The sequence below is a fragment of the Scatophagus argus genome, chromosome 16 (assembly GCF_020382885.2).
Source record: "Scatophagus argus isolate fScaArg1 chromosome 16, fScaArg1.pri, whole genome shotgun sequence".
Lineage (NCBI taxonomy): Eukaryota > Metazoa > Chordata > Actinopteri > Scatophagidae > Scatophagus > Scatophagus argus.
In genome coordinates this window covers 22,032,975-22,048,209 of record NC_058508.1, presented here as the reverse complement: position 1 = coordinate 22,048,209, position 15,235 = coordinate 22,032,975, and the positions used below count along the sequence as shown (strand labels likewise).

General features: G+C 45.1%; 1 protein-coding gene across 6 annotated transcripts; it reads left to right on the top strand.

The window, feature by feature from the left end:
* On the top strand, window positions 1-13,400 carry fus (FUS RNA binding protein). 6 transcript variants are annotated; one of them, XM_046415838.1, is made up of 16 exons: window positions 1-81; window positions 292-482; window positions 1,308-1,332; window positions 1,493-1,674; window positions 1,774-1,951; window positions 2,522-2,751; window positions 3,037-3,229; window positions 6,929-6,963; window positions 9,470-9,505; window positions 9,650-9,759; window positions 9,849-9,978; window positions 10,258-10,356; window positions 10,595-10,718; window positions 10,894-10,991; window positions 11,285-11,417; window positions 11,672-13,400. In XM_046415838.1, the coding sequence occupies exons 2-16, from the start codon at window positions 470-472 to the stop codon at window positions 11,709-11,711; spliced, it is 1,626 nt and encodes a 541-aa protein (XP_046271794.1). In that variant the 5' UTR covers window positions 1-81; window positions 292-469; the 3' UTR covers window positions 11,712-13,400. The 6 variants fall into 6 exon arrangements, with proteins under 6 accessions (XP_046271794.1, XP_046271793.1, XP_046271797.1 ...); XM_046415837.1 differs by having other exon boundaries at window positions 54-81; window positions 255-482; XM_046415841.1 differs by lacking the exon at window positions 1-81 and having other exon boundaries at window positions 144-482; window positions 2,522-2,730.
* The last annotated feature ends 1,835 nt before the right edge of the window (window positions 13,401-15,235 follow it).

The window sequence follows — 15,235 nt, the reverse complement described above, 5'->3', positions numbered from 1 at the left end:
TACTGAATTGTTGCTAAGCACCTTTACATGCAACAGTCATACTGATTGGTTTGAGATTAGAACAAAAAGACCAGTTGAAAGGTAATCCACGTGGCACGTGTGGCATCGAATGATTGTATGGTTGTAAAAATTCTGTTTAATAAGAAATGTTGTCACAATTGATCAAAACTGCTTCTAGTTTTTTATATGTTCACAATTTCTACTTAACAAAGTTATTTTCACGTTACATCTGTCTCATGTCTGAATTGTGGCAGAGAAATGGAGGACATTACAATGATCCCTTATGACCAGGTATCACAGGCCGTTGCGCGCCCCCTGTGGTCGCCTGAGGAACTGCAGGAGCAGACTGGGAGCACCAGTGCATCCATCTTCATCCCGGTCATCCTCCTCCTTGTTACAGTCTGATCGTAAACAACGCTCTGTGTGATAGATTTGGTTTCAGGCTAAAGGCCGTTTCTCGCTCGTCGAAATGTCGTCTAACGGTAAGAGACACAGCGAACTTCTCTTCGGTGCTTGAGTACCGTTATCGACGTGAAGGTGAATTAGCCTGTTAGCTAATGCAGCTAATGCCCATCTTCATGGGATGTTACCGGTGACAAGCGAATGACAGGACGCTAACAGCTAGCTGCAGGCTGTTCACGTCGAGGTCTGTATCAGTGAACCTATCGGCTATCCGTTCATTTGTTTAAATTAACGTTACTGCTTGAATGTGGGTTTATAGGAAACCGTTAGTATGTACATCATGTGCTTATGCCGGTATGTTCAGTTAGCATTTAGCTCTACGGGCTTCAGCTAGCTTGGTTGAAGAGAGCGGCCCCGCCTCTCGGTCCACAGACTGTGGCTTCAGATGATGGAGACGTGATGATGTTTAAAATATGATTTGGTACAGTCGGATTAATACCGGTGTTTGTTTTTAACAAAAAGGACATCGCGGGAATCTCAAACTTAAGCGAAATCGCATGTTTTAAATTAATGAAACCCGTTTGACTGTTTCAGCTTCGGCTGTAAATTACACCGCTGGTTTACTCCGCAGCCCATAAAGCGTTAGAAGTTGGTCAGTTTTATTTTAGCAAAAACAGACAATAATACTTACATGATTAAAAGTTTGGTTAGACTAACGTTACAGCAGGCAGAAACCAGCATCACGCTGACAATACTTCTTTTTATTACCATTAAAATGTAGTTATATTTTGAGGGTGATTGTAGGAGTGAAACTTTGTAGCATTTGGATCATCCCTGTCAGATCTGTGCTTCTGTAAATCAAGACTTTATTTTGTAATATTAACACTCCCTTTTTTATTCCTTAGATTACTCCCAAACATCTGCTCAGGGGTAAGTAACTTGTTTTCAAAGCTCCAGCATTTTATTGGTGAACTCGCAGGACAACGTGTCATTTCCCATATTTGGGGACATGAGAAACAGGTCCTCAGTTTGGGTTAAGGCCGTGTGGTCCTGTCTGGTTTTGTGAATCTTTTGCTGTCATTTCTTGCAGCTATGGGTCCTACGGTGGAGGTGGAGGTGGAGGTGGCGGAGGCGGAGCTAACCAGGGCTATGGTCAGTCCTCTGGCCAGAGTTACAGCCAGCAGGGCTACGGAGGCTACAACCAGAGCTCTGACAGCAGCTCCAGCTCCTACAACCAGGGAGGATACGGCAGCTACGGGCAGCCCCAGTCAGGTAGAGGAAGACACAGTAATTATCCAAACCACACAGTTTTCCTTTCACATATAATTGTTTGGTTAACTTTAACTCTGTCTCTCTCCTCTCTTCTCTCAGGAGGATACGGTTCTCCATCTTCTAACCAGGGTGGTGGAGGTGGTTATAATCATTCCACTCCACCTTATAGCTCTGGAGGTTACAACAACAGCAACCAGCCGTCCAACATGAGCTACAACCAGCAGTCATCCTTCTCTGGGTACAGCCAGCAGCAGCCTCCTCCTTCGTCCTCTTCAGGGTCAGACACCATCAGCTTCTACTACAAACACGAACAGACAGAAGTTGTGATTCTGGGTGGACGCGGGTGATGAAATATGAGCAATGCTGCTTAGTGACCAGCGTCTTCATTTATGATGCCTGCTAACAAGGGCTGATTTTACACAGGAAAACAATATGGCAGGCTGTATACTTTTACAAACCTCGTCTTGCTCACCAAACTGTAATGGAAGTGGAAAAGAGTGAAGGGAAAGGTGCAATAGGCTGAAGGGTAAAATAGCATTTCTTGTGACTTTCTCATGAAGTTTGAAATGTCAAAGTACGAAAACCAGTGACATTCCATGATTCTACTGGCCTTGAATTCTTGAAATAAATAATAATAATAATGTGCAAGATGTAAACATAGAGATCACCTGTTAAATACACCATCTTGTCACAGCTGAGACTGTTCATAGCAGCTCATTGTTAGCATTTGTCATGGCAACTGTCTGTGGAACCAATGAGGTGTAGGCTTCATACCTGTGGTGAAACACCTTGATGGAGGCATTTCAGGAAACAGTATTTCAACTTTAACGTCTCTTCTCCCCTTCAGCAGCTATGAAGGTAGCTCGCAGGCTCCAGGCTACAACCAGCCACCAAGCAGTGGACAGAGCGGAGGTGGTTACGGGGGCAGCGGAGGTCAGAGTGGTGGATATGGCGGCGGTGGCGGGAGCCACCAACAACCATCCCAGCACGGAGGAGGTCACTACAACCAGCCTCAAAGCTACAACTCCCCTCCTCCACAGAGCTACAGTCAGCAGAGTCAGTACGGTCAGGGTGGAGGTAGGACATGGGTTTATATGAGCTTTATTTTGGAAGATAACAACAGACAAAGTTGCACATGACGAAATTCATGATAATCCACAGACCTCCCTGCCACCTTTCATAGGGACTATTTGTTTGGTAGAAAAGTAGTTCCAAAGAAAACGGTTTACATTGAGATCTGGGTTTCTAGAAAAATATCTTTCTGTTGGGTTTTCCAAATATAATCTTTCAGTGTACATGAAGCCATTTTATCCAGCTCTCGTCATGTTACCCAGTGTCCACATTGTCTCAATGTTCTCTCAGGATACGGAGACGAAAGTCCGCCGATGAGCGGAGGAGGAGGCGGAGGCTATGGAGGTCCTGACGGAGGTTACGGTCAGGACGGCCGTGGTGGCAGGGGCCGTGGGGGCGGATTTGGAGGTCGCGGCGGTGGCGGGTATGATCGTGGTTTTGACCGAGGTGGCCGAGGTGGACCAAGGGGAAGAGGAGGCATGGGGTAAGTGAATCTGAGTACAGTGAGACGTGTACACGTTTCTTCACGTTTGCTGACATGTGGAGCAGTCTAGAAGGAAATGATGGAGACGTGTTCCACGGTGTAGCTACATGCTAAAGCAAAGCAGACAGATGTGCGCTAATGTTTCCAGATTCCCGCTTCCTTCTGAGGAATAAGGAATCAAATCAAAGGAATTCTTAAATGGCCACAAAGTTACTGATGTGTCTTCTGTCTGCGGTTTGTTTTCAGAGCCGCACGACAAACATTCGCCTTTTCTAAGTGAGCACATTAAACCCTGACTTAAACTGAGGACACAAGCAGGTCAAGTCCTCTGCTGCGACTCTGGGTGTGTGTCCATTACAGGTGGACAAAGACATAAAGTTGGTTCTGACTACCATCTGATTACCAGATGATACCTGATGAAGAATCACTAAAATCAATCCAGATAAAATCTGCTCCTTTAGTGTGACAGAGGGAGGAGTTGTGTCAGTATTATTAAGCCGAATGCATCATCACAATATCAATATTTTGTCCTTTGTCAGAATCATAAATGACGTTCACACAATGAGCTGTGCTTCCCTGTTGTCATCAGTAAAAACTCCTCATGTGGGGAAGCAGAAACTCCAGTAATTCATTTGAGGAATTTTTAATGATGGTTTACATGAAATTGTTCGTTTAAACCACACAATTTTACAATAACACAGTATAATCCTATCATCATCGAGACATTACACCACTGAAAATAACACATTTAAATTCTCGTCCAGCCCGCTGAGTGTAAGACATTAAAGCCTCTCAGGTGAAATGCACAGGGCTCGCAGGAGGAGAGTGTGTGTCCAAGCACAGCATGAAGGTAGTGTTGGAAACGAAGGGGTAAACTTTAAACTGGGTAAAACTCAGAGCTCTCAGCAGGACTAAAGGGCTTTGGAGTCTGCTGTGTTGGGCACATTAAGTTTAGGTCCCTGTGGCTTACCACCAAAAGCAGGACGGCACTTGTGTGACATGTATAAAGCGTTAAAGTGGATCCTTAACTCAAACTGCTGCATCGGGAATCAGGATGAATCGCTGTGCTGGATCCAGCAGTCGCTCAGTTCATGTGGACTGGCTGATCAGATTAAAGCTGTCTGTTATTGATCTTACAAATGACAGCTTAGTTAGGAAATGTGATCCCTCCGTCATCGTCAGTCGTTAGAGGAAAGTGTCAGTGATTCTTTACAGACAAGAAAAGCCAAAATTTAAAGAAGTGACTCAAACAGGTAAACCTGTTTATGGTCCAAGATCAACAGGACAAATCTGTTTAATAGCAAATATCTGCACTGCCCGGTCAGAGCAGTTTTACAAAATCAAACCCCATTTGAACTGAACTGTGATGGTGTTTTCAGGATGATTTGGCTGCACACAGTGTCTGCTGGTGTTGCTGCAAGTCTGTACACTACATCATCAAATCTTTGTCCTGTTAGTCATCTCGTTGCCTTTTTACTGTAAACACAAACTTGCATGCAACAGACTGAAACAAGACAGGAGCTCAAACAAAGAGATTCAAAACAAAGCCAGGTTCTAAACAACGTGATGCTGCAGCACTACAGCAGCTTTATTTTCAAGCTCTGAACACAAAAAGCAAAAGTAAAGATGTGTCTTGTGTGCGTGTCGTTTACAAGTAGTGTTAGTAAACTTAAACTGACTATTCAACTTAGATATAAAAACAGAAATGCAAAATTACAGAGAAATAGACGGTGGTTGGAGCAAACCAGCGTGAACCCAATAAATTAAACAGGACATTGGATCATCCCATCATTGGATGAGTTATGCTATGAAGCAGAAACTGGTAAGTTGACGTTTTGTTTTTCTCATCGCGGTTGCACCGTTTCTCATGCACTTTGTTGTGACCTCATGGTGTTAATAATGGAGTTACAGATAAATTAGTTTGCCATTTCATTGTATGTTCTCTCATTCATAATGGACTATATTTGAATCACCTCCTCCATTATTACGACATGCGGAAATCCGAATCCAATGTGTCATAGTGGCGGACGTCACAGAGCGCCAGTCAGCCGATGTCCTCCTGTGGCTTTCAGCAAAAGTATTTAGAAATGATGACACTTTTTTATCCTTATGAATCGAAGAGTTAAAACAGTTTTTGAGTCCTCTTGGTTTAACCTGACAGTGGATTAACATGTGAAGTTGGGCTCAGACTACAGGAGTTTCAGGCTGATTTAATCCTGATCTCGACTTCAGCCCAGATTATCTGAGAAAGCGAGGCATCTGCATATCCAGACTTAAACCTCCCAAACTGCTCACAGACTCATTTAAATCTGGGTGACTTCTTCAGTGCTTTCTGAGTGGGGCCACATCATCCAATCAGATAGACATCCCGGGGCAGCTGACGGCATTGCCAAGCAACAGCAACCATTCCAGCCCTGGAGGCTAACTCAGATAGCCTACCACAGTTGACAGAAACTGATTCTCGCATCCAGTTCTCTCTGCAGAACAGACAGCCGACTGTTTTCTCATCTGGACTTGTTTTTGTGTTCTGCTTTGGCTTTTCTCACTGTAACGTGTTACTGCAGCAGGTTGTTGCACCACGTCGGTGTCCATTTTGCTCACACCTGCTTTCACGTGAGATCGCACGAGAGAGATCACGTCATTATTGTCAGCTCTTGTAGAGTTTGAGATTTGAGAGGAGAACGTCTGAAGGTTCCCTTCATGATTCCTGATTTTAAAACTCCTGTGGTCTGAGCCTGGCTTGAGTGTCAGTAAAACCGCGACTGCTGCTTGTGTCCTACCACACCGTCAGTAGTTTTGATATCTTGGTGTTATGACGTGTCTCTACTGTTTATAACAAGCAAAAAAGTTTAGGTGAAAGCTAAAGGCAGAAGTATAACTCTAAAGTTATTTGGAGATTTAAAAAGTCCTGTAAATAATATCAACCCTGTCCACTCTCCACACTCCGAGTAGTCCAATAGTCCCAAGCCAAAACTCATTAGTGTTTTTGAACGTGCCAAAGTTAACTGTGGCCTTGACTCGACCCACCCACTAACACACCGCAGTGCGTTACCATCACCTGCCTCTCTCACCTGTTACCACCTTCTCAATCAGCCCTTGTGGGATCACTGTGTCATACTCTGCTTTAATCAATCTTTGAATCTTCTCCTAGGCTTTTACCTTCTCTCCAGGCTGGCTTTCTGCTCTTAAGCCATCATTTGGGAAATTGCAAAAACAATGGGGAAGTCTGCAGACAGTTAATAGTCTTCTAGTAGTTTGAGGACAGAATGATGGAAAGTAGTTGTAATTTGGGAGATGACGAGAAAAGACTCAACCAGTTTTTGGATTTGTGTAAAGAATAAGACCTAAATAAAACCTCTACCGTCCAGGGTTCAAAGCTCTTAATGTTTGGGTTGATTAATTGACAAAATAAAATGGGTGCATACAAGTCACTTAAAGACTTGGTAGAAGTTAATGGTAAAAATGGCAAATTTCATCTGCTTGTGAACATAATGACAAGGTCTTTAAAGTGGTCTCTTGTCCTGGAGGTGTATTCTCTGAACAAGATGAAGTAGGGGTTGAGTTGGACACATGGAGAAGCAAAAGCGGTGGCTTTAACTGAGAGACTGTGAGAGTGATGGTTACCCACAACCCCACTGAGAGAAACCGCTGTCAGCACCAGCCTTCAATGTGTGTCGTTTCTCTCTTCCTCCTCATCAGAATGGGCGATCGTGGAGGATTCAATAAGTTTGGTGGTAAGTGACAAAATAAAAGGTTTGAGTTTGAAGAGTCAAAGCTAAAAGGAGGGGAGATCATGTACTTGAAGCATGAAGTGGGCAAAAAGCTCTGGTATTAGATGTGTAATTTTGGCCTGATTATTACAGTAAACACATGCAGAGAAACATGAATGTGAGGCCTCACAGTTAAGAATCACTGACACATACAAAGATGGCCGACTCGTCTCCTCTTCCTCCCACTGCACATCAGTGAAGCCACAATATGCCAGTGAACCCTCAGTGTGCTGAAATGTCAGGTGTACTCGGTGAGGATGTCCAGCAGAGGGCGTTACGTGCTGCATCACGCAGTTCTACTCCGTGGTCCATCTTTGGTGTTGGAATTTGATGGACGTACATTCAGAGATTTTGTCTGCCTCTCCGTGAGTCACGAAACTTGTTTGATGGCTTTGTTTGTCCAGGTGAACAAAAGAAGTGAGATAAGAAAAGTATGGCTTAATGATTGAGGTTTTGAAACATGAGTGGATGATCTTACGTTCTTTCATGTTCTCAAAGCGTCAGAAAGGGGTGGCTTGGCTGCAGAACGTAATGAAGCAAGCTTCAGTTCTGCCAATGAGCTGAATAATAACAACTGGTTTGGACTGGCTGAAGGAGTGCCAGTAACTTGATCTGCAACGCCAGAAGGGGAATTTTGTGGTTTGCCAACGATGTGGTAGCCGATGTGGAACAATAGACGAGCTGGTATTAAAGCTCGCTCGCACAGCTCCCTCTATTGTCGCACATGCAAAGCTAGCAGCAGCACATTTGGTTGAATGGTTGGGCTGATTGCATGTTACAGGCTTACAGTCAGAGAGTTTGTTTGTGAAGGTCTGTGGTGGGGACAGAGAACACTGACTTTATTCATAAATAAATAATGAGTTGAAATACGTTTAGAAACAAAAAGAACAGAGAAAAAGAAATGTAACTCATTCAACCATTAAATCCCAAATCTGAGTATTGTGGTCCTGCTGGCTCTGGTTCTTTGTAGGCCTTCACGGTCTGGAGCAAAGCTGTTCCCAGATCTGTCGGTGCCGCCTTAGAGCTCGACCAACCCACTGTTATTAGGGGCTGAAAATATTCCAATATTCTTTATAAAAAAAATAACCAAAAGCAAATCAGTGACTGAAATTTCACTTGGATTTTAAATAAGTAACATCAATATTTTTATGAAACAATTTCCACATTACACCAGTTATTTTTTGTTATTCTCCTCTGTTAAAAAGTTTTCATATCTGCGATGACATCTGTGATTAGTCAGTACCTGATCTGTCGGTCGGACTCTACTGTCCTGATGAGCATTAAATCATAACAAAAACGTCACAAAACATCAGAATTACAAAGCATCAGCAGAACACAGACATGAGGGCCTGCTCATTGCAAGAATAAAAACACTTTAGAGCAACAGTTTGGAATAATGGAACTTTTGTTACAGTTTCAATGCGAAATGCATCTACTGACTGTTGATAGAAGGAATGAAATAAAATTAGATGGAAAACGTCACTGTGGTGAGAAGCTGAGGTCTGACGGCTCTGTTACGGCCTCCGCTTTGTGCTGTCATGGGAATGGCAGCAGGTTGGAAAGTCGCTGACACATCCTGACAGCAGCAATGACTCATCAAGCCGCTGAGCTGTCAGGTTCGCTTAATGAGTGACATTCCTCAAAGTATGAAGCTCGACTGGTTTACAGTCAAACCTCACCAGGGTCATCACTTCAGGGTCACAGCTGATGTGCTGAGGAGTTTGGCTTCGGCTGCAGGTGACAAAGAAGAGTTTGTCTTACAGAAGAAACTGTCAAACCGAGCTGGCAGGATGTAAGACACTAACATGTCCACAGAGTTTCAGCTAACTTGTGTTCAACACTGGATGTTGGGTTTCAGGAATGTATGAAAGGTGTAAACACCGTCAGGTTCTCAGAACAACAAACACTATGTTCTTATTTCTAGTATCTTTGTTGGGTCAATTTCTGAGAAGCCTTTGTTAGGCTGTGTGAAAACCAAAGTAGACAAAAGAATGAATTAATGACATGGATTAACGTGTCGAAGGTGTACAAACTCAAATAAAGGGATTGTGTTGCACCGCGGGGGACGGGTCTAAGTGCTGGTAACGTTTGTGTGAGGAAATGATTCAACACAAGTGTACTGAGGCTGACCTGAGCGAAGTGTCAAACATGGCTGTGTTTACGTGCTAACTCTCATACACTGAACTGAAGGTGGCAGGTCAACAGTGTGGCCAGTCGTATGTGGTGCACTTGTTTGTGGGACTTGAAGATGACTTCACTGTCCTCTGCCTACAAATAACCCCACGGCTGAGAGACGGGACGGTAAAACGTGCCTTTTATGTTGGCTCTCCGCACACGGAGTGACTAGAAGCTAAATACTGGGACAGAAAAAGAATTTAGAGTATACTTGAGCTGATCATGTGTGGTTTATTACGAGTTTTCTTTGCCCCGCAGCTAATTTCTGTTCTGTTTTGTTTTTTGCCCTCTCAAGGACCGAGAGACCTGGGACATGGAGGACCTGGCTTCAGTAAGTTTTGGTTTATTCTTGCCCTGCCAGCAACAAAACTGAACTTGAGCTCCACAGAGTTGTAGTTTGACATCTGGAGGGTGACGGGTCGAGTGCTCGCCTCTCGCTGCTTTCCTGACGTCACTTCCTGTTATCGCCCAACAGTGCAGGACCAGGATAACTCCGACAATAACACCATCTTCGTGCAAGGCCTGGGAGACGACTACACTGTTGAATCAGTGGCAGACTTTTTCAAGCAGATTGGGATCATTAAGGTAGTACTACGTGTATCCACCACGCATTGTATTCGCAGTACGTGTAGACTGTAGGACGGACTGACCGCATTGTCCCTGTCCCCTGTTAGGTCAACAAGAAGACAGGCCTGCCCATGATCAACCTGTACACAGACCGAGAGACGGGGAAGCTGAAGGGGGAGGCCACCGTTTCCTTTGACGACCCCCCGTCAGCTAAGGCTGCCATCGACTGGTTTGACGGTGAGTCGCTGCTCTTCTTCGAGTTCTGGCTCATTGGTGACTGTGAGTGTTTGATCAGTGATGGCTTCAAAAACACAGAGCAGCGTTACAGTTTGAACGAGATGCAGCGAAGTCGGCAAATATGTTGTACCTGATGTGAACACAAGCTGATGTGACGTTTCACAGTCATGTTGGGGTTTTTCATGTGTTGTTTTAAATTGCTCCCCTGATGTGTGTTTAAAAGTCTTGTTTATTCAGCTCCATTTCTTACGACCTTTGATTGCTGTCTTTCCCCGACAGGGAAGGACTTTAACGGAAATCCCATCAAGGTGTCTTTTGCCACCCGCAGAGCGGACTTTGGAGGCCGAGGCGGCCTGAGGGGGGGTCGAGGACGAGGAGGTGAGCTTTTTGTAACAACAGTCTGAGATCAGTTTTGTTGCTGTTAAGCCGTCCTCCATCATGTCACAGCACCTTCCTCAGCAGCTCAGGTTGTTTAGGTGCTCAAACTGACATTTCAAGGGTCAAGTGTTAAGATTTAAAGTTCATTCTTGACCTTGGAAAAAGCGTCACCTGAGGGGACGTGACACGTGTCGCTCTGACAGAAGGACTGACGCGGTCGGTTCTTTGCCCTGTGCAGGGCCGATGGCTCGTGGTGGATTTGGAGGAGGTCGAGGTGGAGGTTTCCCAGGAGGCAACGGGGGCGGTGGAGGAGGAGGAGGAGGAGGCCAGCAGAGAGCCGGCGACTGGAAGTGTTCAAACCCGTGAGTTAGGATTTGGCTGGAAACTTGTTTCTGCACAGTGACATCAGTGACATCAGTGACATGTGACCCGTTATCAACACATCTTGTGTTCATGCTACGTCATGCAGATACTGATGTGAGAACACGACACAGACAGACAAAGTGATTATGTATCCTCATGTACATTTCTCCCCAGCAACTGTGGCAACCTGAACTTCTCGTGGCGTAATGAGTGCAACCAGTGCAAAGCGCCTAAACCTGAGGATGGTGGCGGGATGCCCCCGTTGGACAGAGGTTAGACTTGCTTTACGATCAAAAGAGTCTGTGACTGGAGGGAAATATTGCTGTCAAAGGGAACGAGTCCTGTAACCGTTTACTGTCTGTAGAAGCACATCGTTGTTGTAGTTGAATAGCTTTGTTGTGACTCGGTCCGCTGACAGCAGTAATACAACAGAGGAATGTGTTGCTGCTGTGAGTCACCAGCTGTGCTGCTGGTCCGTCTGCCGTGGCGTCAAGTCTCCTCCAGGTCAGATGTTGTAAAACTGACAGCAGTTCACAAAGGTGACACCACTGCTTCCTGTTGTCAGGAGGTTATGGAGGAGAGCGCAGAGGGGGGTTCGAGCGAGGCGGCTTCAGGGGCCGAGGTGGGGACCGCGGGGGCTTCAGAGGCGGCCGAGGAGGCGACCGTGGAGGTTACGGCCCTGGAAAGATGGACGCAAGGTCAGATCCACATAGACAAGCACAGTCTGATGAAAACATGGCTTCTGAGTTTGGGCTCATGGTGACTGAATGCACACGTCCGTCTGTCCGTACTGGCTGTGCTGAGGTCTGTTGTTAGTGTCAATGATGGGGACAGAATCCACACTGTGTCCATCAGCACATCGTGTGTGTGAAACCCCAGCTGTTCAAACACACTGTGGATGCTCCTCATTGGTTGGATGCTGATTATGTAATCACTGTGTTGTCATTTCCAGGGGTGACCGCAGACAGGAGCGGCGAGGACGTCCCTACTAAACCATCATACAAGGACAAAGCGTCCCCCTCCCACCCTACAAAGACCAGCGTGTGCACCCCCGTCCGTCCTGGGCCCAGCCCACGCCTTCCGTTTGGCTCCGTTACCTTTGATCCTTTTTATTCAGTGTGTATAAACCTGTGACTCTCCCTGTTTCTGTTTGCTCTCTTTCTCGTCCTTCCACACTCCTTTAGAAAAACTGTTTTCTGTCTTGTGAGTCTGAGTTTGTACACATGTCAAACTGTGAATTTATTTATGAGCTTAGAAAGGATTCGAGCAGGTCCAGCAGTATCTGATCCAGGTGCCGGTCACACAGGTTGAATGGGGTTTCTCTTTCACTCCGTGTTTAAAAGAAATGTAATCAAATTTCCAGTCGTGGGTCGGGGATGGACTGATTTGCATCTGGTTCATTTCAACAGTATTTTCTCGTGAGCTGCTGCCGTCGACTGAACGAAACAAATCTCACATGTGTGTTTTGTTGCGTGTCCCACACACACCTTTAAGTTCACGTCTACTTCAAGTTCTTGACCAGAAATCAGGTTTCCAGTCTGGTGGTGACAGATGAACTGTCTTTATCTTTGTTTTCACTTTGACGTTCAGCAAGCTGGGATTTTACAAACCAGTCTGATGGCTCGTGTTGTCATACTGTGAGACTGCTTTGTGAATGTCGTCGCTGTGCTGTCAGGTGCCAGCGGCGAAGTCAAAGATTGAGGTTATTTGTGGAATCTTTCTAAACTGACAGTGTCATTCAACAGTTCAACCTTTTACGGATTGGCTCGCTGTGCAGGCAAATGTCTGCTGTTGAACTGAGTAACTAACAAGTATTTTCATCACTGATTGTTTTCTCTATTAACTTTGGTTAATCGTTCAGTCCATGAGACGTCAGGAAAAGGTGAGGAATGTCTCCAAAAACCCAAACTTGACGTCATGAAAAGTCTCATTTGGTTTGAGTTCGAAACCCAAAAACATTCAAGTTCTCATGTTTGGGAACCGTCACGTTTTTGACAGAAAAATAACTCAAATGATCAAACGAGTCAGTTACTGTAACTGAGGCTCTGAGGCAGCAGTTTGCGCTTTGGGAAACCAAATGGCGAGCAGTCTTCTGCTGTCCTAATGGTGCACAGTCAGCGTATTCGCTGTGCATACAAGCTGCATGACACGCACTATTTTTTTATTCATTTAATTTTTCCCAGGATGGCGAAGGCTTGTGCTGGCCTACCCTGCCTCTGATTGGCTTACCTTGAAACACTAACCTTAAGCCCTGGATTAGACGGACAGGGTCAGCTGCAGACGTAGGGCTCCTGTCATACTTTATCTCCGGGTGTTGAAGTACCAGTTGGCGTTAAGGTCTGAGTTAGGACCACAACTTTCTGTGAGTGTCAGTTCAGATCAAACTGCTCGCCGGTTTGTGACAGCACGACTTGTGAAATTCTCTTTCCTCTTCAGTAACATTTTAACGAGTGAAGCGTCAGTTTGATTTGAGGTGGCTCACAGGATCGGGTCCGCTGTCTGGTTCTGGTGTCCGGGTGGAGGTTCTGATCAGGTTTAAAACACTCGCGTCTCTGCAGACATGATGAGGTTCTTGTTGACTGAACTCTTGTTGGTGTATTTATTGTTTCTGCGTTGTTTTTGTGTTGATCATGTGCTGCTTCTCAAATCAAAGTGTTGATAATAAAACCAAATGATCTGTTTGTGCTTCCTGTTCACATTCTGTTCTGCTGAGTTGTGCTGAGATTGTTCCCTCTGATAAGCGCATCAGCAAATAGGCCACATTTTAGTGCTGATGGTGATTAGATATGTTGAAGATCTGTTTTTTTCTGGTGCCACTCGTGATACCGTTTGGCCTTCAATAAACCTGTTTATTTGACTGCCACCCCCTTTCTAAGCAGAACAAGAACAGGTTGCCGTCCTGATGCTCTCATACAGTATGAACAGTAGAACAATAACTTTATTCATATAACGGCTTTTAAAAGCCAGGTGCCAAAGGTGCTTTTTTATTAGCTTCAGTATTTTAAGGTTTTTGTCCCGACATCAACCCGTCGCGTCCTGATGCAGCTCCTCGTTTGTTTCTCCGCTTTGTTTTGTTCGTTTCACCTGAAATGTTAAGGTAAGAGTGGGAGTGTTTTTAAACTGTGTCAGCAGGTTACAAAGCACACTCAGCCAAGCTGTTTGTCCAAGGATAAGTCTGGTGATATTCAATAGTTCTCTTATTGACCCAAACCAGCGATGAATTGCTCCAGTTGTGTGGAAGTTTCAAAGCCAGTTTTATTAGCAAAGGTTTAGCAGGTTCACTCTGCAGGCCTTTGGGCTGCCCCTTCAGGGCCACATTCATCAAATTCTCTACGACACACACGGTTGTGTGTTCATTTTAGCTGAGCTGCATGCAGTGTTGCCAGATTTTGACTGACAGGATTTTTCTCTTAAAACAGCCGGCTTGAAAATGTCTGCATGTGGAGAACAGTTAAACTCAGTAAAAGTAACCTGCTTATCAGCCATTCACGGCAGAAGAAAAACAATTAAGCACAAATGAAGGCCCCCCAGTCTTCTGTTTTATTACCAAACCACATTCCAGACATTAAAGTTCTTTGGGCTCAGTGTACATACAAAGCCAAAATGTTTTTACAGGCTTATGTGTTCACAATGGAGCTTTGACAGAGTAATAACCTCCTCAGCCGACATGGAGTAAACCAAAGTGACGTTTGTCAGTTACCAGTCGCTGCCTGCTGCGCCTCTGAGAGGAAGGAGAGGAGGGGTGTTTCACTGGCAGCAAGCCTCACCTCCATCACCTCCATCACCTTCACCTGTAGGACACCTGCATGAGGAGACACACCAGCTCCAAACTCCACACCGTATTTACATGTTGTTCCATTTGTCAAAGTGAATGTCCACAATCTCTGCCCCGGAAAGCCAGTTTGAGAGTCGTACAGCTTTTGTGTGTTTGGGTTTTGGACTGTTGGTTAAGCAAACCAAAGCACGAAAGCATCACCCCAGAAAGAGTTTAAAATGATTTTTCAGGAAAGACTTAGAACGTCTTTGTTTCTCTGTTGTAAAATGTTAATTGGCTGTTTTCTGACCTTCCCAGTGAGCGTCAGCTGCTCAGTGTTTACATGCTACATGCTCACCAGAAGTAGAAGAAGAACTGATGAATTTGGTCCTGTCTTTGTTCATGAATCCTGACTCATGAGTCCTGTGGTAGCAGGTACTGCTCAACCACGAGGCAGCCCCGGCCTAAAGGATCCCAAGCTTTGTGGACTGTTTGACTCTAAATGGAGCATCATTTACAAAATGAGCATCATGCTGTAGTGAAGAGGACTTAAAATTAGTGACTGAGACCATAAACTCTCCCCTCCTGTTGGACTACACCACCTTCTCACACGCTGGTGTTAGCGTTTAGCACAGAACCACTGGCATGGCTGTGGACTGTGATTTTTTTCCTACATGACTGCACTTCTGCATACCTGTGGGTACCTGTAGACCCACCTGTTTTCAAACTGTCTGCAGTCTCTAACCGGCAAATCCAGTTTGC

Coding starts and splice junctions, on each gene's coding strand:
- fus (XM_046415838.1), top strand. Junction 10,719..10,893: donor GACTGGAAGTGTTCAAACCC/GTGAGTTAGGAT, acceptor ATTTCTCCCCAG/CAACTGTGGCAACCTGAACT. Junction 11,418..11,671: donor CCTGGAAAGATGGACGCAAG/GTCAGATCCACA, acceptor TGTCATTTCCAG/GGGTGACCGCAGACAGGAGC.